We start from the raw sequence: 20,857 nt of genomic DNA, 5'->3' as shown, positions 1-20,857 counted from the left end.
CTCACGCATCTTTTCCACTTTTCATTTGAAGACTTGAATGTTTTTTGGGTACTGACTAATTTCCAGCTTAATACAAGGAGTTAAATACAACCTGTTTTTATACCCAGGGAAGTAAACTAGGAGTTTCAAAGCAGTAGAATGAAACCACATTTCCTGCCTCCCATGCTGAATATCTAGTTGTTCTTCAGCAAACTGTCTTCTAAATGGGATTTTTCTGCCTTCTGCAGTTTTGTTCCTGTAAAATGAATTGTTTAAAGATCTAGAAAAGCTTTGGGAAGGGTGCTCGAAAACAAACAGCTTGTGTCAAAGAGCATAATCCTGATCTGTTCTGTTTTGCTGCCCCCACTGTTAACTTCAGAATGTGTTGCCGCCGTAAATGTGGGACAAGCTTGCACTTTTCGGTAGTAACACTGAAATGCAGCCAGTGCTGGAATTTAAAAATAGGTTGTCAATCTGGTTTTACACTTCTCGCCTGAAACCTAATACTGTTTGGGGAATGTCTTGTTAACTGCAGGCAGAAGAACCCAAAGGAGTGAAATTCACTGCTGCTTTCTTTTTAAACAGACAAATAATACCTTTTTTTCTACTTCTTTTGTCTGTTTACTGACATGCAAATACCTGATATTGATAAAACTACAGTTGCAGCTTGTAATTAATGCTGATTTATTATAAATCATGACTCCAAACACTGTCACGTGGCAAAAATTTTAGGAATAGACTACACCTAAGAGCTCTCTCCATTTAGATGTTTGTATAACTCATTCAACTTCCATTGTTATTGAATGGAAGGCTTTTTCTGGATTGTTTGGAATTATGCATATAGCTTTCCTTCTACCATGCTAGTATCTAACACTTCTCTGCAGAAGTCTTCACTGCAAAGTGGATCCGTCTGTTCATATCCTGACGCTCATCAGCCATGCTCCAAAGCCATTATATTGCTCTGCATTTGCTTGTGTTGCACTTATAAGCATCCAAGAAGTCCAATAGGCACTTTTGTTCTTATGGAGAAGGAAAAGTACTGATAATTTCTGGGTAAACTGTGGAAGGTCTTGTGGGAAGACTATCAGAACTCAGATTAGTTTAAGTCCTGTATCCCCATCCCAAGTTAACTCCATTGTAATGACCCAGCGTGAATCCTATTCTGATAGGACTAACATTAGAGGGGCTTTGACAAAAAAAATCTTAAGGTAATATATGGAGCAATCTTAAAGACATCAGTTTGCTAGTGCTTTTTTGTTATTTTTTTGTGGGAGTGAATCTCTGAGTGCTTCATGGATGCAAATTTAGTTTTGTTCTCTGTGTTGTAATGCAAGTAAGTGTTCCTACATTGCTGCTGCACGGGGAGGTAGAAAATGTGATTGTCTGAAGTCAAATGTGAATATTATTAACACTTATTTCCTAATGCATTACTAAGAATACTTAAGAGCTGGATTGTAAAAGAGTATTTCCTCTCCTTTTTCATCCAAATAATTGTGTAGTACCTTCTCATCTCTGTAGTAGTAATCTTGGTGGTGCCTTTTCTCTAGGAGTAGCCCACCGAAGCCAGAGCAGCGAAGGAGTGAGTTCTCTCAGCAGTTCTCCATCTAACAGCCTTGAAACACAATCTCAGTCTCTCTCTCGGTCTCAGAGCATGGATATTGATAGTGTCTCCTGTGAGAAAAGGTAAAAAATGCAGCTTGTATAAACCAGCAAATATTGTGCGATGATGATCGTCAAAACCACTTACACAGGAAAATATTCTGCCATTTCTCACTTCCAGCTGTGTTAATTAATGCAATAGGGTTAAATGCTTAAAAATGACACACTGTTTAGACCACTGTAATGCTTTTTCTAGTCTGGTTTTAATGGGGATTCCTGACCTAAAGTGATAAAAGACAAAGCGTTATCTTAGATATTAAGTGATGAGCGTATCTGGTGGGGATAATACAGTTACTCTGTTTAAAAAAGAAAAGGTTATGGGATGTGGTAGCTGTGTAGTTTGTATTACCAGCTGAAGAAATTTAGTATTGTTTCTTGAATTCAAAATAAATGTAATATGAGAAGTATTTATCTGCTAGGGATTTTAATTGCTGTTTGCGCATACGGCTGTTGCTTTGGTTTTTGTCTGCTGTTTCTGCTTAAGGTGAGACTCCTTCAGTCAGCATCTTACAGAGGACTGTCTGTGGCATTCTACAAGTTAATGGGCTGCTTGTCTTATTTCCACTTACAGTATGTCCCAGGTAGATGTGGATTCAGGAATTGAAAACATGGAGGTTGATGAGAATGATCGCAGAGAGAAAAGGAGTCTGACGGATAAGGTTAGTCTGGTTTATGTTGGCTGCTCTCTTCCAAACTACATATGTATGTTATTGTAACACTGAGCTTCAGGATTTCATGGGAGAACCTGTTCAGATTATGCAATTTGGGGTTAACAGTGCTGTGTTGTTGGTTTTCAGTGTAATGCATGCTTCTGTTATGTACAAAGTTAACTTTATTTTATGAAGACTACACCTCAGACTTCGCTTATATTGTGTTTTCCCTCACTGACGTAGCCTTACGTGGCTGCAGCTTTGCACTCTGTAACATTCCTGGGGCTTGTCTTGCATTCTCTTCTTTCTCAAAAGGGACAACATTGTTTTTTGGAGAAATTTCTTTACTAGAATTGTGTGGTAAGTGTTCAAATAGTGAAATAGAAACAGCAACAAAGGATTTAGGATGGAAGAGTGATGCAGACTTTTAGCTTGCAATTTCAGTTATCTCCATATTTTGAGTATGTGCTTTCGAGAGGGTGGAACTAGTCCTCAGGTGTCATCTGTGAATGACTTCTTCACTGCATTTCCTCATAAAAATTTGTGGGAAGGAGAAAAAGTCAAAACTTCCAATATCAAAGGTGCATTTCGATTGTCTCAGATGGGTTCATGCATTATATTTGAAAACTCTGTTGTAGGATATGTAAAAAAAACATTTTATTCAAAGTGATCTATTAGTGCTCAGATCTATTTTTTTTTTTTAATATGCAGTAAGCCTGAAGAAATGTTTAAGACACTTCTGAAGATTGTTGCAGCTTATTTGTGCAGTATTTAGAGGTCTACTAACAAAGTACTGCTTCAAATGTTTTGTATGCTGAAGTCACATAGCATTCTATGTAATAAGTGGTTTTTTTTTGTTAATGATATTACAAAAAAAAAAAGAATATTTAGCTATCAAGTTTTGGTCAGGTGGTAGAACTCTTTAAAGTAGAAAGAGCAAGCAAGTACAAAGCTCTAATTCACTCCTAAAATTGTCCTCTTTGTCATTCGATTTTAAGGCCTACGTGAAATAAAGCCATAAAGAAATGGGACATCAGTGTAGTGGAGAGAAGTTTCTACAACAATTCTTGCAGTGCTCATTAGATGTCTTTGTTTATTCCTGCGCTGTCAGTAATAAGGTCTGTTGGTGAAAGCCTGGCTTAAAGCCATGTAGCAATATCCCTGCCGCAGAATCCTTTCCAGTCAATCCCTAGCTGGAGGTCAGGCAGTCGGACAGCTTGTGTTGTGCTGCTGTGAAATAAAGAGCTCGGAATCATGGGCAGTCTTGAAGGGGAGGGGATGCGACCAGTGGAAAGTAAAAGAAAGCTTTGCAAACTTGGTTCAGTTCCTCTTACTCATTTGGAGACCCCAAAAATTTAAGTGGATAGGAGACAGCAGAGTCCTCATTTGTGAGTCAAAAAAAAAAGGGGTACCATGCTGGTAGTTGCTGGAAATCTCTGTTGAATCTAGAATTACCTGGTGGCCATTACGTGGTCTGGAATTTAAAGGAAAAAAGGGAGCTTTTTAGAGGCAACATTGGTTTTTTTTCAGTCTGCATTGTGTTTTCCTCATTGACTTGTTTGTTTTCTAAAAGAAGAGAGTAATACTATCTCAAGAATTACAGTACATAGCAGTATAATGTGCAGTTGTATTAGTCAAATATCAGAAAATTTTTTTTGGTCTAGGAAACGTACAGCTCTCGCAGGAGAACTCTTGCAGGAAAATAGCCTCAAAGCTAAAATTTTTCCATCTTTGAAATTCTATGCAGCTGAATTGTCTGCTTTGTGTAGTACGTCGCTTTTTTCCATGTTGGTAGAAGAGCGTGGGGGATGACAGAGATATGTCAGGAGTAATTACCTGATTTTTTTTTTTGTGTTCCACCATTTTTTCAGGTGCACACTCAAAGCTGCCATAGGATTTCAAGAACCCTCCCATTTAACCTTTGCTAGCCACTTACGTGGTAGCATTCTTTTTAGAGAAACTAGTTTTTAATTTTGAACACCGTTTACGTGATGTTTCTTTTTTTGGAAGAAAGGGGAATGAGGCAATTCTTGAGTCTTTTGTCCTGTCCTGACTTCTTTCAAGTGAAAGATGTCTTTATCTTGGGCAAAGATTTGAAAGCCGGAAAGACTTGGGGAAGCTTGCTCCTTCCCGTGCTTTCATTTTTGCAAGAAACTCTTAAAATACCTGTGCATAATGAAAACTTGAATCCTGAATTAATTCCTTAATGGAGAAATCGTAGGTATTTTGGTTAAATTTCCCTTTGTATTATACTGTTTTCGAATATGTTTTTGGAATTTGCTTCCTACTAGGTTTGTGTATTTCTGCTACATCTCTTCTGCATCTCTTTTGTGTTTCTTCAGGGTTTTTTTCCAAATAAATTTTGACAAATATATCTATATTCCTTTATACATGTAGAAAATCTACCACTAAGAATTAGTCTGAAGCTGTTAAAGACGACCTGCATCTCATAAAATTGTGACCTGACCAATATAACTGCATATAAGTTCATTTTATTTATTTTTTTTTTAACCTCTTAACCAAGGAACCTCTGTCTGGGTCAGAAGTATCTGAGGAGCAAGCTTTACAGCTGGTCTGTAAGATCTTCAGAGTCTCTTGGAAGGACCGAGACAGAGATGTTATCTTTCTGAATTCGCTCTCTGCCCAGTTTAAGCAGAACCCAAAGGAGGGTACGTATCTGAATGGTTATCGTTGTTAGGGATTGTTTAGTTGCGTGACATGTTCCCTACTCATATTTGTAGCTTTTTCTCTCTTTGCTACAATGCCAGAGCCACCTACTAGTGGTCTTTGCTTGATATCAACATCTGCTATTGGCAGATGTAGCAGGAAATGGAATCCCCAAAAGGAACACGGGTCTGATTGGTCCATAGCTCCTGTTTCAGTCAATTGCTGTGCTCTTGTTGGTTATGTTTTCTGTTGTCAAACTAGTCTCCTGATACTGCAGTGTTGCTGGATTTTTTTTTTTGAAACGTTTTACTGACTTAAAGGGTTGTCTTGCATCATAATAGACACTTAGCAGTTAATTTGATAAGCTAAGAATTCCTGATTATTTTATATAACAAATTATATTTTATGTCATCTATAAGATATGGCCAAATTCAAAATGGTTATTTTATGTGTGGCCATATTTGGGGTGGGGTTTATGTGTGCACATGTTTTTCTTCCTTTCTTTCACACAACTTGCCCAACTCAACAGCAGGGTGGGAAAATTTAAGAGGGACACACAAGACAACTGTAGTAATCAACAAGAACAACATTAGGTCATTTGTGATCTTTTGTATTTCCCATAAGAGTTATATTTTTGTTTCGCTGTAATTCCAGAACCTAGTTAATATAGACAGTGTGATAGTTATGAATGTGTCAGTCTGTTGTTTTTGCCAAAAGCAGCACTTGATTCACAGAAGTAAATTACTGTGCTTTTTAGTTGAAAGCTCTGATAGTTTAACGTCTCTTGACTACTGTGTAGATGAAGACAGTAGGGGAGGATACTAACTCTCTTCTTTTATTCTTAACAGTGTTTTCAGATTTTAAGGACTTGATTGGGCAGATTTTGATGGAAGTGCTGATGATGTCCACCCAGTCGAGGGATGAAAACCCGTTTGCTAGCCTGACAGCTACATCGCAACCAATTGCTGCAGCTGCCCGGTCTCCTGACAGAAGCCTGATGTTAAACATGGGCTCCAACCCAGGAAGCAGCCCTATGTTCTGTAATGTGGGCTCCTTTGGTTCCAGTTCGTTATCCAGGTGACTTCTGATTGTAACTGAATACTGATTGCACTTGAATATCGATTGGTAGACTAGAAGAGAGAGAGGGGCATAGAAATGTCCCAAGAACAATAAATAGAATATATTTTTAAAGTTCTTCACTCTTTTTCATGTGAATGTCCCTCCGTTTCACCATTTTTGATTACATTGCCATGGCTAGAAGTGTATTTGACAGGTTAAAGCTGCATAGCTGGTTCCTTCTGAGAAGTATCCCTAACTTGCGTTGGTGAAGGCTATGACTCTTAACTTAAAAGTGTGTAGATTGTGACAGAGTAACACTAGTAAAATGGAATAATGCGTGTGAGCTGCAGAATTATTGCTGCAGAGTCATCAGAAGGGCAAGGGCTTCTCTTGCTCATTTTATCTTTTTCACCCTTTTTCTGCATATCCTAAATCATTGCTTTTTTTTTTTTTTTTTTTTTTTCTTTTTCCCCTGTAACTGGTTTAGTCTCTATGGGACTAGTCCAGCTCCTACTACCAATTTCACAAGCTATGTACCAATGACTGGTTCATCTCTTACCCCACCAGCCAGTTCAGTTGCCACTCCATCTGTGCCTTCCATTACTGTCAGCTCTCACCTCACAGCAACAAGCCCTTCCTGGATGCAGCCTTCCTCTCCGAGGTACCGGCCATACACTGTTGCCCATTCTGGAGGCTTTTCAGCTTCTTCCATCCCGCGTTCCTTGAATATTTCCATCCCATCTAGTTCACCAAGTCCTCCAGCCATGGCTGCTAGCCCTCCGGCCATGCCAGTCACCGCATCCAGACAGAGACCCACAACAATGGGTCCACCTTTGTTTACTGCTTCACCCAGTACCTTGCGCAGGCGTTCTTCTTTACTGAACAGGATTCCTTCTAGGTATTTCACAAGAACAAAAGAGTGTGTTTAATGTGTGCCGTGCAGGGTGTGGCATAATCGTGCAATTTGGAAGAAGTTATGTTTGTGCTGAGCTCACCCTACTTACCCCGAGTTGATTTCTGCATTTTGGTTTGTACTAATACATTGACTTGCTAACAAGCTATCTTTGACAAAATCTCAAACCTGCTTCTGCAAACATTTGAAGTGTAATGTAACTGTCTTAAAGGTAGCAATATTGTTTTAATTTCCTCCTCTTCTTACATCCATTCCAGTTAAAGAATTAGCTTTCTGTTCGGGTCCTACTTCTGGATAGTAAAACAAACGGACCACCTGCTTTGAAGTCAGTTTTCTCAGTAGGGTTTTAGTTGATTTGTTGAAAGCTGTTACTTGCTGGGCTGTGTTAGATTTGATTCCCTAGTGCATAGATTTAAATTACAGATTAACCTATTTCAGTGTGCCAGGCCAAGTGTTTTCTCCGTCGGCTGCTCCTGGAATCCCCAGTCCCTGCAGGAGGGAGAAACGAGTATGCGGGCTTTTGAGACCACTGCTTTAAAGTTCAGTAGCTTAGAACTGTAATACTCATTATTCAGTCATGTCTGAGCATTCCCACGTCAGCCATAATTTTTATTACGTCTCCAAAATTCTTTTCAAATTTTTGGTGTGTGAACATGTGGTGTTTTGATATGTGAATAACTTGTGGTAGTGTAATAGAGCATGTTAGTATAGTCTTGGTTTTACTAACATGGAGTTATCTGTTGTCTGCATGTTTAGAGAAGATGATTTTTGGTAGACTTACAAAGAAAAGCTACCATTTACTTTCCATTTTGGCTTAAAAAATCTGATGGCCTTTTTCATTTTTGTTGTGGTAGTATATACGACAACCCTTTCTCCCTCCTCCTTCTTGCCGTTTCTGATGTGTCTGAGGACAGTAGTGATGAAGAAAATGAAGATGATGATTTTTCTTGTGTCCAGTTTGGGTCCAGGTATTGGAGACGGAGAATGTAACCTGCATGTTTGGTTGCTTAGGAACTAACAGTCTGCGTAGTGTCAAGTGTTTTCTTCCGAGTAACTTGGGAAATGACTAAAGCCAAGGAGATGACTTGGATGGGGTTTTAAGATGGTGTGTAAACACGGATAATGAATGCTAGTTAGTCAGCTCTTTTTTGAAGAGATGACTAAGATTAAGTAAGTGTTAATCATACTGCCTTGAAGGTTTAACGAGCATGGTTTCTGAAACGATGTTTGAGTGGAACTCCTCATGGCCTATATGAGTAGAAGGAATATTATTCACCTGTGGTTGTAGTTTTAAAACCAGTAGTACATCATGTGCATGTTTTCCTATGAAAAAGTAGAAAATGAGGACAAAGGTTAGTGTGTAGGAAAAAGGGATAGTGGCAAATAGCCAGCCGATGCAAACGGCGTGACTTTGTTGAAGACTCATTGCTGCTTGACAGCTGAGGATCACTCCTCTAGCCTGTAAAGATAATACACCTGAAAGTTTAAACTGGTCCTTTGATGTGGTGAGTAGTAGAGGCTGATACAGTGGGAACAGCCAATTATGGAGGGGGAAGAGCAGAATATTTTACTGTAAAACACAGACTTGCTAATTGTATAGCAAATCCCTTTCATTTGTGTGACATTGATACGTGAAAGCAAAATGAGAATTGATGTTAGTGAGTTCTGTTTGGAAGCTAGCCAGGTAGCTGTGCAAAAAGCTGCAGAACACTGGATATGCCAAGGGGAAAAAAAGCTTCTGGAAATGTAAATGCGGGGTAGGATCTTCTCTAGTTGCACATTCCATTACAGAGTAACGCTGCAAGGTCTTGGCTGATACAGAAATGTTTTTCTATTAGGACTGAGGTTTTGGTGTGAAAAATGAGCAGCCCTCCTACAAAACTGTCACGTCCAAGTGATTTGTTTTCTTTATTAGTCTGTTGGTGAAAATGATTTGCTTCTTTCTTTTCCCATTAAAATTTAACATTTATCAGCTTCATCACGTGCACCAACATGCCCAAAGAAATGGCCCATTCTTTTGTATCAACCCAAATTGGAGAAAGGAGTAAATGTTTTATATAAACCCTGTGTATTTTAGGAGGACTTCTCTGAAAAATGATACTTCTGTAGTCATTTTCTATGAATATTCAGACCCCTGATTATTATTGATAGTAGTTCTGAGGTGGCCTAGGGCTGGCCACATAGCCTCATAGAGCCAGTTACAGTCTGCATAACAAAATGAGAGTTTTAAAAACTTACATGCATGTTGAACAACTGGGAGGAAAAGAGTTCCTCCAAGACTTTCAGTCCCCTTTGAAGTGTTTTAGTTACAGCAAAAGTCAGGGGAGATCTAATTGCTTGAGCTTTCTAAAACTAAGCTGGGTCAAGACTTTAGGAAGTATCTTGTCATGTTGGGGGAATGCCCCAAAAGACTTGGTATGAGATGATCTTTTTCCCCCCACTGGCTCTTCTGTCTGTGACTGTGCTGCGGTAAGTTGGGACCCCGCTGCTGAAGTCAGACTGTTAGCTAGAACACCTTAGGACAGCATCTCCTCTTTTCCATTCCAGTCTAATTTCAGGAGAGTGACCTTGACAACACAGGTCTAGGGGTTTTTGTGCACGTGGAATTTAGGATTATTTTTCCCCACTGTTTTGTTTAATTCTTACCCTGTTGGCAATTTAATCCAAATGCCGGATTGAGTTGCAAAGCCTGTGGTAAGGATTTCTGAGGCTGCTGTGCTTCTGGAGTCTTAGTTTGTGTGTGAAGTCCTGGTATTCTGCAGACAGCAGTGAGATGTTAGTTAAATTATAAACACAGGGACTGTGGAATTATGCAACAACTTGCATTCTGAAAATACCAAGGCATTCTATGATTCAGTATGCGTATGAAGGATGAGCTTTGCATTAGAATAATTTCAGTTACTGCTGCAGTGAAATAATTAACAGTATGACTAACTATAGAAGTAGTAAGGTTTTTTTATATAAATTGATGTTTTTAAAAGGGTAATTTTTAAGCTGATTGTGAGAAGTTAAGAGGTTTAAAAGAGAGACTACAGAAAGGAAAATGTGTGTATGCTTTCATGGTTATGGAGTACTATTTTAATAGAGCTGTTTTACATGGATTAGTTTTAATCGAATAATTGAAAACACATTCTCTCCGCAAAAAGAGATTGCTGCTGTTAGAAGTTATGTTTCTTAACATGCTGAGCTACCAGATGCTTAGCAATAATAACCTTTCCCTGATTTATTGGCTGGACTGTAAAGCTTGCACCATAGATTTGTACAGCTTGAATATTAAAAAGTAAATTATTTTACAGTTTAAAAGGAAATTCCAGTTTTGATGCAGTTTGTTGTTTTAAACATGGCTTTTACAAAACTGCATTTAAGGAAACAAATACTCTTATTTTCCAGTTTAAGATCTGGGGCTTATAAATTGATCTTCATTTAAATCCATCCTCACTGTACACAGACTTTTCTTTGAGGAATAGCAGTAGACCATCCACATAACTGCTATTTTTTAAATTCCATTTACATAAAGTGAATATATCTTGCCTTAATTGCCTTCTGTAAAATGACGATTTTGCTTTTAATTAGCTTTGCCAAGCTGTTATGTAGAGAGGAATTCTGTTGAGATAACAACTCTGAGATTGAGTTGTGGGGTCTGTTCTTGCTTCCATTTCTCTCTCAAGTGTGGATTTAGTTTACAATATCAGTGTTTCCCCCCTGTCCCAAAGCCCTGCTACTTAATGAAATGGCATATTTTACTGTAAGGGAATTGAAATGAACGGAGTTGGAATTAAATGATCTTAATGTTAAAATTTTAAAAGGAACAGTTGATTTTGATGTATTGCCTCCTGTTTTGTTTATTCTCCTTCCTTAGAATATGGACAGTGATTGTCCGTATCCCTGTCTATCAGCTAAGGTCTCTTCTCTGCAGGGGGAGGATTTTGCCTTCCCTGGGTTGGTTGGTGCTAACCGTGGTGGTGGGACTTCTGCCTTTTTGAATGCTGTGTGCAGAGGCTGTGCACAAACTGGGCAGAGGTGGCATGGAAGTGTTGTGATGTCCCGAGTGTCCAAACAGTGTTGATGTCAGGTACAACTTAAAGGCTGTTCATTTTTGGTGCTGCCATGTGAGAACAGGATTTATGGATTCCCATTAAAGTCATGCACCTTGTTGCTGTCTCTCAGATAGTTATTCATTGAATAAGATAATTGATTCTTCAGTCATGTTACAGTACGGCTGAACTTTCAGAGTTGAACAAGCTGTTAAATGGGGAGCTCTTCATAGATCACAGAAATGATCTTAATTATTGAGCTGAGTGTGATGGGATGGAGTCTTCAGAAAATTGACAGAGGAATTCAGGAGCTCATGAATTATTTGATTGCGCACAAGTGAAGAACTGTACCTAATGCCTTGTTTCTTCTTTTTGTGTGTTTTAAAGTATGGGAGGCTCTGGCAGCTCAAGTGTTTCCGATTCCTGCAGTGACCACTTCACCATTGAAAATTGTAAGGAGACAGAGATGCTGAACTACCTCATTGAGTGTTTTGACAGAGTTGGAATAGAGGAGAGAAAAGCACCAAAGGTATATTTCAGATAAGTGAAGTCGTATCAGTGCTGTTGCAGGCACTCCTCTTACTGTTTAGTAGGGAAGGTTGGTGGAAATTGATAGTTCGTTCTTGATTTACAGAATTTATAAGTTCCCTTTGACTCTTATTAATTCATCCTATTTGAATTGCATATATGTTTTACATCTCTAAAATAACACTGTTTCAGAAACTGTCCTTCCTCTTTTGATCTACTGCATTTTATCCAAGTTGGTTCCATGTAAAACATAGTTTTGTGAGACCAGCTCCCGGTCAGCATTCTATATTCTACTTTAAGCTTTTGCTTCTGGGGAAAAAAACCAAACACTTTTTATGTGTAATCTGAAAGGGTTTTAGCTGGAATAGTGCTAATCTTAGTTTGCATAATACATTCATACTGCATGAATAAAGACATTTATCATATTTCCTGTCTGTTCTGTCTCTGAATACTTTTAGCTTGTATTAAAATAAAGTTATTTTTATCAGATGTGTAGCCAGCCAACAGTTAGCCAGTTACTGAGCAACATCCGATCACAGTGCATTTCACACGCTGCTTTGGTGCTACAGGGATCCTTAACACAACCAAGGTAAATACAGCTGATGTTAGTCATGAAAGTTAGATTGTTCTGGGACTTTCTTTTTCTTCTGAGGATTAGATAAGAAAACTCAGATCAGTTGTTGGGGCAAGATAACGTTTATGTGCCAGAGGAATAGTTTATTGCTTTACCGTTGGCGACTATTGCTCCCGCTGATATGGTGGTAGAGAGCAGTTTAAGTGTGTTTTATTGTGTTTGGGTAAAATCACCCAGTTGGATTTTAACAGTTAAAATGGGGGACCTGAGTTAAACAAGCTTGTTTTCTGTCTTACCTCATGCATAAACTCTTTTACTTGCAGATTGTTGGGGCACTACTCCTGAGAAAGGCAGTAACCGGTAGAGCTGCATCTGAGTAACGATCTTATCAAAATGTGTAGCAAAAACTGCTGAAGTGGCATAGCACTTGTGTACTTCAGAGAGTTTACCACAACAGATTTGGAAATGTAAATCTCTGTGTAGACATTCTACACTTATTCAAGACTCTAAGACTTCAAGTGCAGTTGTTTCAACAGCAGTTGTTTAACGAGCAGCCTGTTTAGCTGGAACAGTAAAAAGATTTTTGAAATAGGATATATGACTTCAACTAAAATCTGCATAATTTTGTATTTCTGTTTCCAAACAATACTTCTAAAACCTTTAAAGGTGCAGCAGTTTTCCACTGTGCTTTGAGATTAGTTTTGCTTTACGTGAATCAATGTTGACATTAGAATAAGTTTTATGTATGTAGTAAGGAAAACAAGATACTTTTTCAAAAATCCTAGGGAGCAGTTAAAAGTAATGACCATATTAATTCAGAAAAGACTGATGTTATGTTCTTTTCTTAACCTGGAAAAACGAACATCAAAAAAAGTTGTTCCTTCACTAGTTGAGTGTAACAAAGGGTCTTTTCATTAGAGAGGAGTAGAAGGGAGAACTAATTACTACACAGAAGCTTTTATTTTTTCCGGCCTCGTTGAACTAAAGTGTGATGTTGGCAGCAGCATCTGTTTCACAATAACCTTTCCACACGTAACTTGCGAAGACAAGGGTAGTTACTTCTGAAAGGAGTAGGTGTGTCTACATGTTGGTAATCTGCTTTCTGGCACATCCTTAGTTATGATTACTCTGACATTTTTGCAAATACTACTACAAATACTACTGGAAATAATCAGTAGTTTGGGATATTTTTTTTATACAAATAAAGGTCATTGCAGCAGCAGTCTCTGCTGGTACCGTATATGCTGTGTAGGAATCTCCCATTTGGCTTCATCCAAGAATTGGTGAGAACAACTTATCAGGATGAAGAGGTGTTCAAACAGGTAAGGTGTAGGTAAAACATAATTATATCATATGATTCTGCTATTTGCAATATCCAAGGGAGTGGATTTCCAGAGGTTTATTCTGCATCTCACGGTTCTATGCCTGTGACTCCGGGGCTAGCAACCCATTAAGCACTGGGTGTTTGGGTTTGTTTCTTTTTAAATCATTTAGCATTTTGTGGGAAAAAAAAACCTGACTTGCATTATTTGCTGGTTCTAATTATTAAAAGTGCATTTGTTTATAAGCAGCGTGCATTTATTTAATGTTGACGTGAACTACTTGGAATATGCAGGCATATATTATAGGATCGATCGTGGGTTTTCATCCTTCTATGCTTCTGTACAAAGTATCCTAAAAATGTCTGTAAGACAGCAATCTTCTGTAACTGTACTCAGAAAGATTTGTTGTTTTTTCTGTCTTGCAATCTTTACCCTTATTGGCAACTTTAATTGTTTGCATCTAAGGCACTAAGAGCATTTTACAAATCCTGGTCCATTAAGTCATCTTATTTTACACAGATGACTGAGAACATTACACGATTTGATCTGTGTGTCAGAGTAGTTCACCGAGATGAGAAGAAATTGGAACTGCTGGGCCTAGTAATTAAGACACAAAGCTGGCAAGCTTCTTCTAGCCCATATAATGTTAAAGCAGATCAGTAAGGTTGTAATTGTCTCTAATTAGCAATCCTGTAGTATTATGTGACTTAGCTGTAAAGGGATCTTCAGAATGGCATTTGATCCTTCCAATTTTGAAAAAAAAATGACATTGGCTAATTTTTATGTGTAGTGCAGATACCTTTTAATAATTTATATCTCTGTCTGGACACCTTTTAGTAGAGGTTCATGCAGTTGAAAGTACATATAAGACTGTCAAAAAGTGGTTATGGAAAGTGTTAAAGGTCACCTATCTTGGAGAGAGAACTATTCCTCTAGCTGAAGCAGAAAACAACCTTTTTATAGTCGTTTTCTGTAATGCAGTTTAATAATACTTTTTTGTCTCTTCATGGAAGCAACACAATATAATTAAATTCAGTGAGATCTCTTGTTATGGTTCCAAAATTACTATAAGAGTTTATTTTGTGAGGGTATAGTTGTCAGAGCTGTGTGATTGGGTATAATTAGTTTTGATTAATAAGTTCCTGTTACGTCATTTCCTCTTTCATAACAATCCTTGACTGCTGCTTATTATCTTTACTCTTACCACAGTTACAACTAACCAGCACAAAACCAACTTGCTTACATGACATACGAAATTAAAGCTATATTATTACTCCAAGTGTATAGGCAAATAAATTATTCCCCATTTGGGCAATGACATTGTTGGAGACCTCTGCACAACTTGTGCTCTGGTTTGTGGATGTAATATACCCGCTTGCACACGTGCATACGGTGTCTACAGTGATGCTGTATGGAATGTGTATGGGTTTCCTCACGCGGAGAACTCGATGGAACACCACCGGCTTTTTGTCAGCGTGCTGACATTGCAGTGTGTCAGCTTCGGCTTGTATCTGGTAGCTTTGGGTCTAAATCTAGATGTATGTGTCTCTGTGGTTATTTGGTTTGCAAAGTAAATGTTTGGAAACAAGCTAGAATGTCATCAGAAAAACTACATACAGGTGCTTGGAAATCAGTTTTTATGGGTAAATCATGCTCAGGCATCAAGTCACTTACACTAAAGCAAGTTGGTTTTTAGCTTTGAATAATTTCTTAAGCATTCAGGCTTAACTGATACAATTAAAAGAAAAGATCTTAGTTTTTTCTTTTGTGTAACTTGCAGTATCTGAAGAATGAACAGACATTTCATGCTGTGGACAGCAATAGTGTCACTTGCTTCCTACTCTTTAATAAAGTGATCTACTTCTGTTTTTACAGATCTTTATTCCCATCTTACAAGGCCTGGCTGCAGCTTCCAAAGAGTGCTCCCTTGATAGTGACAATTTTAAATACCCCCTTATGGTAAGGACTGCTCATTTCTAGAAGCAGTTTCTATATGATTATTGATAACTTACTCAGATTCTATACAAGATAATGTACTCCAGCATTTGGGGGTGTTCTGTGGTTAGTGGATTACTACTAAACTCTATGTTGGAAGATTGATGTGGTATGAGATGTGTAAAAGACCATTAAAAGTCCAGTAGAGTCTGAGGCCAAGGATATCTTAAGCCTAATGTATAGAGTTTGCATAGTGGGCTATTCAAATGTTTATATGTATTGCTTCATATAGGATTAATCAAGTGTATGGATTTCATCATGCATACTACTTATAATACTGTGAATGGCTATAAAATCCTGCTAAGCCCTCCCAATTTAACTCGGGGAAATAAGGCCCGATATCCATACCAGTGTTTGTTAGATTCCCTTTTGTATGTGGGAAACTAAAATCTATTGCATTAAACCCCAAATTGTTTGAACTGGTGACTATTTACTGTAGGAAAATTTCATAATATTCCTTGGCTGAAAAGCTGGGTCTTTTATTTTTAGGGTTTAAGTGCATGCTTTAGCCCCTAGATCTGCTTCCCTCCTACTGCTTTTATTGACAAAACAAAAAAGTCTTTTGAATAGCATGCTTGGCCACAAAAGAGCAAATTAGATTCTTGGGTAAATTGACCATTGTCAGCTAACACCTTCAGATTTTAGTATCTTCAGCATATGATGCCAAAAAAGGCTGTTACATCTGCGGTTTAATTTGTACTTTGGGAAATTAACTGGACTGGGGTGCTGCAAATCAAATTGACTAAGCAATTGTGCTACTTTTGCAAAAATACTAATTTTTGCTGGTTCTATGTTTTTTTTCTGCTTTTCTGTTATTCCCCCCAGTTTAAGTTGCGAACTGTTGCAAGTTTGGCAGTTGGCTACAAGTAAGGGCTATTTGAAAACTATACTCCGTTTTGATCATCTCTAGTTGGCACGGTGTGCACTGAAAGGATGGAATAGTGATTACTAGCTATAGTATAATTGAAGAATGAGAACATATAATACAGGAGAAGCGGGATATGTGAAAGCCTACTGTATTCTTGTGTTTCCAGAATCATCTTAAACTGCTTTCCTTTTTTCTGTGCTGCAGTTGAAAGTGAGTTAGAGATCTTGGATAGGATTCTTTGTTTCTGGCTTCTGTGTTCATCTGACATTTTTCCACTTTGATTCAAAAGACAAAGGCCTTGGTGTATGTATAGAACAATTGCTCTATTTATTATTGTTACTGACTTTTATGTGGCAGTTCAGGAGTCCAGCAAAGGCACTGTTATGTTCTGAACAAACAAACAATTTGCACAGCTAAATTTTGAAATAAGCGCAATGATTTATTATCCTGTGAGACATGTTAGCTTTTTTGAGACAACTTGGAACAGATGCAAAAGCTAAAGTGGGAGCAGGGTGTGCTCTACCTCTTTTTGGACCTCTTCACCATTGTAGAAGATGAAGTTTTTCTACTGATGAAGGGGAAAAAGGTTTGGCTCTTTTGGCAGTTTACCGCGTTAAGCTTGCTATTTGCAGACAGATTAGTTAGGGATCACATACAAAGATAATTTTTCTTGGGATTTCTTTATAGGCACTATGTGAACTTTGTGAAATCAAGTTTGGGAAAACACACCCTATGTGCAGTTTGGTAAGTGTATCCAGTCTGATTGTTTTCAAGTTAAAAGAACCACATAACTTATTTTGTTGTTCTGTTATACAATCCACATTGATAATGTTCTTCAGAACTGTGAACAGGGGCTACTGGAGTATCTCATGATAAAAAATAGTTTAAAGTAAACTGGTGAAAAGAGTCCTTTTCCCCAAGAATTTAGAAGAAAGAAGACAAACAGGGTTTGCTTAGATTGCTGAAATAACTGAGGAGACCTTTCCATTTAGCTATTGGCATGACAATGTTGAAGAATCAAGGGCATGTGTCAAACACTGAAAGTGCAGCTAAAATATTATGGCTGACGTGGCAGCTTTCATTAACTTGCTCTTTCTCCCATTTTCTAGGTTGTGTCTTTGCCCTTGTGGTTGCCTAAATCTTTAAGCACAGGTGCAGGAAGAGAGCTGCAAAGACTTTCCTATCTTGGAGCCTTCTTCAGTCTCTCTGTCTTTGCTGAAGATGATGTAAGTGTTACAGAAGGATGCTGATAGTAGTGGGGGGGTGGGGGTGTTTGGTTAGTGTTTTGTTTGGGTTTTTTTCCCTTCCCCAGTATGTTCAATACATTTGCCAATACTCATTCTACTTTCAGAACAAAGTAGTTGAAAAGTACTTCTCAGGGCCTGCGATTACTCTTGAAAACACCCGGGTTGTTAGCCAGTCTTTGCAACATTACCTGGAATTAGCAAGGGTGAGTGTTCTCCTGTTTAAAAATAATGCAAAACTATTGTGGGTTTTTTTTGTTCTTGACATAGATAAAGAATGTAATCTAAAATAATCTAGGTTCTGTATTAAACAACAAATCTGTTAGGATATGGCTGAAGGGAATTAGGAAAAAAATCAGAGTGCTACAAATATTTCTGTAAGGCTGTAAGCCAATTCAGAAAATAACAGAACAGTTAGTCATGGATTATAGTTCATGTTAAAGGATGAGTGAAAAAATGCATACTGTATTAGTGTGTGTTGCGCTAGTCTATGTACGTATTTTCTGTAACTAATTTCATAACTAATACATGCATATAATGTTTGCAATAAGACCATAATAGAAGTTGTACTTAGTTTTGTGGAATTCGTAGAACATAAAAACATGGAGCAACAGAAAGCAGGAATTCAATGTTAAGAAGTATGTGCAACCTGACAGAACGTTTGCTTGAAATTCCAGCAAGAGCTGTTCAAGATTCTACACAGTATTTTGCTGAATGGTGAAACTCGAGAAGCAGCTCTCAATTACATGGCAGCTATTGTCAATGCCAACATGAAAAAGGCGCAAATGCAGGTAAATAAAAGGAACTCTCTTCTGTAATTTGTGGACCTAGTCAGCGCACAAATAGCGCTAGATGAGTCATGCGGTGGTGGCCCTGGAATGGAGGACAAAAGAATTTTGAATGCCTGCTACAACACGGAAGAAGCCCTGTCACATCAGTCGATCTCTTTCAATAAGTTTCCCACTTCTGAAATTACTGTTTTACCTATTTGATCAGTTTTTTGTTCCCACTTTTAAGACTGCCATGTCACTTCATTAACAGGGGTTCTACATTAGATATTTAAAGCTTTGCATTCCCTCCAAACCTTTGCACTCCCCCCGTTCAGTCTGTGGGGGCTTCAGTCACCCCAGTTGGCTATGTTTAAAAAACTGATTTCCCAGCTGGTAAGTTGTTAGGCTTTGTTTGTATGGTTTCTATAAAAGGCGTAATGCAGATATGAACTGGCATGCCTCCAGTGAAACAACAGCGATGTTGTTTTGCCATTGTTTAATTAATGCATTGCACTCATTTCCTGCGATAAAATCTGTGCGTGAATCCCGAACAACTGAAGTTTGCATCATTGTTGTCTTAGAGTCCTCTTTTCAAAAGCAAACATTTGGAAACATTACTAGGAATATTTCTGTGAAATTCCAGTGAAGAAGTAATAGAAACTTTATGCTTAAGATATAATTTATAAATTAAAGCCCAGCAGCTATTAGAAACTCTTCTGTTGCTATCTATATGTGTGGGAAACCATTCTTGAAAGAGGCCCTTTTCATTTCTTATGTCTTCTACTTCTTTTTATATGTTTGTTTAGTGTTCTTGAGAATGACTGCTTGAACTGTAGAGAAAGATAATATGTAAGTTAGTAAGTGACCTTCCTGATATCACAAAGGTCTCCTTACAGATTTACGTTCTTCATTTCTCCCTTTTCTTGAACTTGCATACTTCATTTATGTTGAATGCTGTTAAAGCAGCAGCAAATACCTTTGCACTTCTGAGCTTATGTCTTCAACTATTTTCTTCTTCCACAGACAGATGATCGTTTGGTTTCTACAGATGGCTTTATGCTCAACTTCTTATGGGTACTACAGCAACTAAGTACGAAGATAAAGCTGGAAACGGTTGATCCCATGTACATATTTCATCCCAGGTGTCGTATTGACCTCCCAACAGACGAGACAAGAGTGAAAGCAACAATGGAGGATGTTACAGCCTGGATTGCTGAACTTTGTGAGTACTCTTATTGATACATGTTAAGCATTTACTCTGCCTTCTGGTTTTGATGCTGGAGGTACATGGAAGTACTTGATTCCAGCAAATCATTCCCCTATTCCTAAATGGTTTTTCTTGATGCGCTCTGCTCTTACAGCAAATCATTCCCCTATTCCTAAATGTTTTTTCTTGATGCTCTCTGCTCTTGTTTAAAGTAAGTTGAGTTCAAGGTCTCACCCCTAGTAGGGCAGTTCACTTCTTAATTTATTCACCTATACTGCTTGTTTGTTTGTTTGTTTTCTAGGCAGGGATCCGTCTCCATTTTCTGAGCCGAAATTCCCAACAGAATGTTTCTTCCTAACCCTGCATGCCCATCATCTCTCAATCTTGCCAAGCTGCCGTCGGTACATACGTAGACTGCGGGCCATCAGGGAACTCAACAGGTTAGAAGTTGCTAATTATCTAGTGCATCGGAGCGTCCTAGCATCCTAGCAATGTCGTCTTCTCACCATGATGGCAACTCCTATAAATTTAATGGAAATTGGAATGACAATTTGGGTAAAATTATTGCTGAGTACAGATTGTCTTAACTATTTGTTAATCTGCTGCTTTTGGCCCTTGTGGATTTTTGCTTACATTGCGGGACTGCGGCTTGAATCAGGAATTCAAATAATAATGGGATGGAGAATATTGGTTACACAAGGCAGCTCAAATTGGTAAGAAGACCATTCTGTTTAAAAGACAATTGAATTATCTTCAGAGCATTTTAGGATTCATGACATTACTTGACACTGTTCATTATAACTTAATCTGTGGTGTGGTTGGTGGGGTGTGGACATTGGTGCCTCGGGCTCCTTGACATAGCTGTAGGAGTGCATATGAAGTTACATGTCTGATAAGTCATTGTAAATGACTTGTGACTTCAGAAACAAGACGTTGTTAGTTGGTGCCTGTGCTGTTTTGTATGTCCTGGAAGATACTTACCTTTTTCTCCTTGGCTTCTGAGGTGGGATAACGTGTCATACCGTTGGGGAAGAGAGGGAGGCTTTAGCAGTAAACTCCTAATATTGTTGGTGTACATTTAATTCAGCATGGGGTTTACTGTTTTAAAAATTATAAATAAAAGGTATGATGTTGACATGAAGATACTGCTGTCTTCCATTTATCTTGGCATAAATTCAAACAGACTTTTATAGTTGCTAAACCTCGAAGAATACTCTGTTAAAATTAGAACAGATTTTTATATCATCAGTATTTTCCACTGTTTATAATTGCACTCATTGCATTTTGGTAAATGTTCCTTGGCAGTAATACCATGAGTTCATTACAGGATTTTTGGACTGTGTTCATAGTGATTTCATTTTTAGTTTTTAAAGTACATGCAGGCCAAG

General features: G+C 38.1%; 1 protein-coding gene across 1 annotated transcript in view; it reads left to right on the top strand.

The window, feature by feature from the left end:
* Positions 1–20,857, top strand: part of UBE4B (ubiquitination factor E4B) — a 35,623-nt gene that overhangs the window by 3,431 nt on the left and 11,335 nt on the right. The window contains exons 2-18 of the mRNA XM_009889560.1: positions 1,527–1,662; positions 2,210–2,297; positions 4,813–4,957; positions 5,804–6,032; positions 6,502–6,675; positions 6,760–6,912; positions 7,782–7,895; positions 11,349–11,490; positions 11,978–12,078; positions 13,271–13,385; positions 15,261–15,344; positions 16,936–16,992; positions 17,358–17,474; positions 17,600–17,698; positions 18,170–18,283; positions 19,286–19,484; positions 19,771–19,909. Coding sequence (XP_009887862.1) covers positions 1,527–1,662; positions 2,210–2,297; positions 4,813–4,957; positions 5,804–6,032; positions 6,502–6,675; positions 6,760–6,912; positions 7,782–7,895; positions 11,349–11,490; positions 11,978–12,078; positions 13,271–13,385; positions 15,261–15,344; positions 16,936–16,992; positions 17,358–17,474; positions 17,600–17,698; positions 18,170–18,283; positions 19,286–19,484; positions 19,771–19,909 — 2,206 coding nt within the window. The remainder of the gene's footprint in view (positions 1–1,526; positions 1,663–2,209; positions 2,298–4,812; positions 4,958–5,803; positions 6,033–6,501; positions 6,676–6,759; positions 6,913–7,781; positions 7,896–11,348; positions 11,491–11,977; positions 12,079–13,270; positions 13,386–15,260; positions 15,345–16,935; positions 16,993–17,357; positions 17,475–17,599; positions 17,699–18,169; positions 18,284–19,285; positions 19,485–19,770; positions 19,910–20,857) is intronic.

This window comes from Charadrius vociferus, unplaced genomic scaffold (genome assembly GCF_000708025.1).
Source record: "Charadrius vociferus isolate BGI_N301 unplaced genomic scaffold, ASM70802v2 scaffold477, whole genome shotgun sequence".
Classification (NCBI taxonomy): Eukaryota; Metazoa; Chordata; class Aves; order Charadriiformes; family Charadriidae; genus Charadrius; species Charadrius vociferus.
Note: the sequence above shows the minus strand (reverse complement) of the source record. Positions and strands in the feature narration are given on the sequence as shown.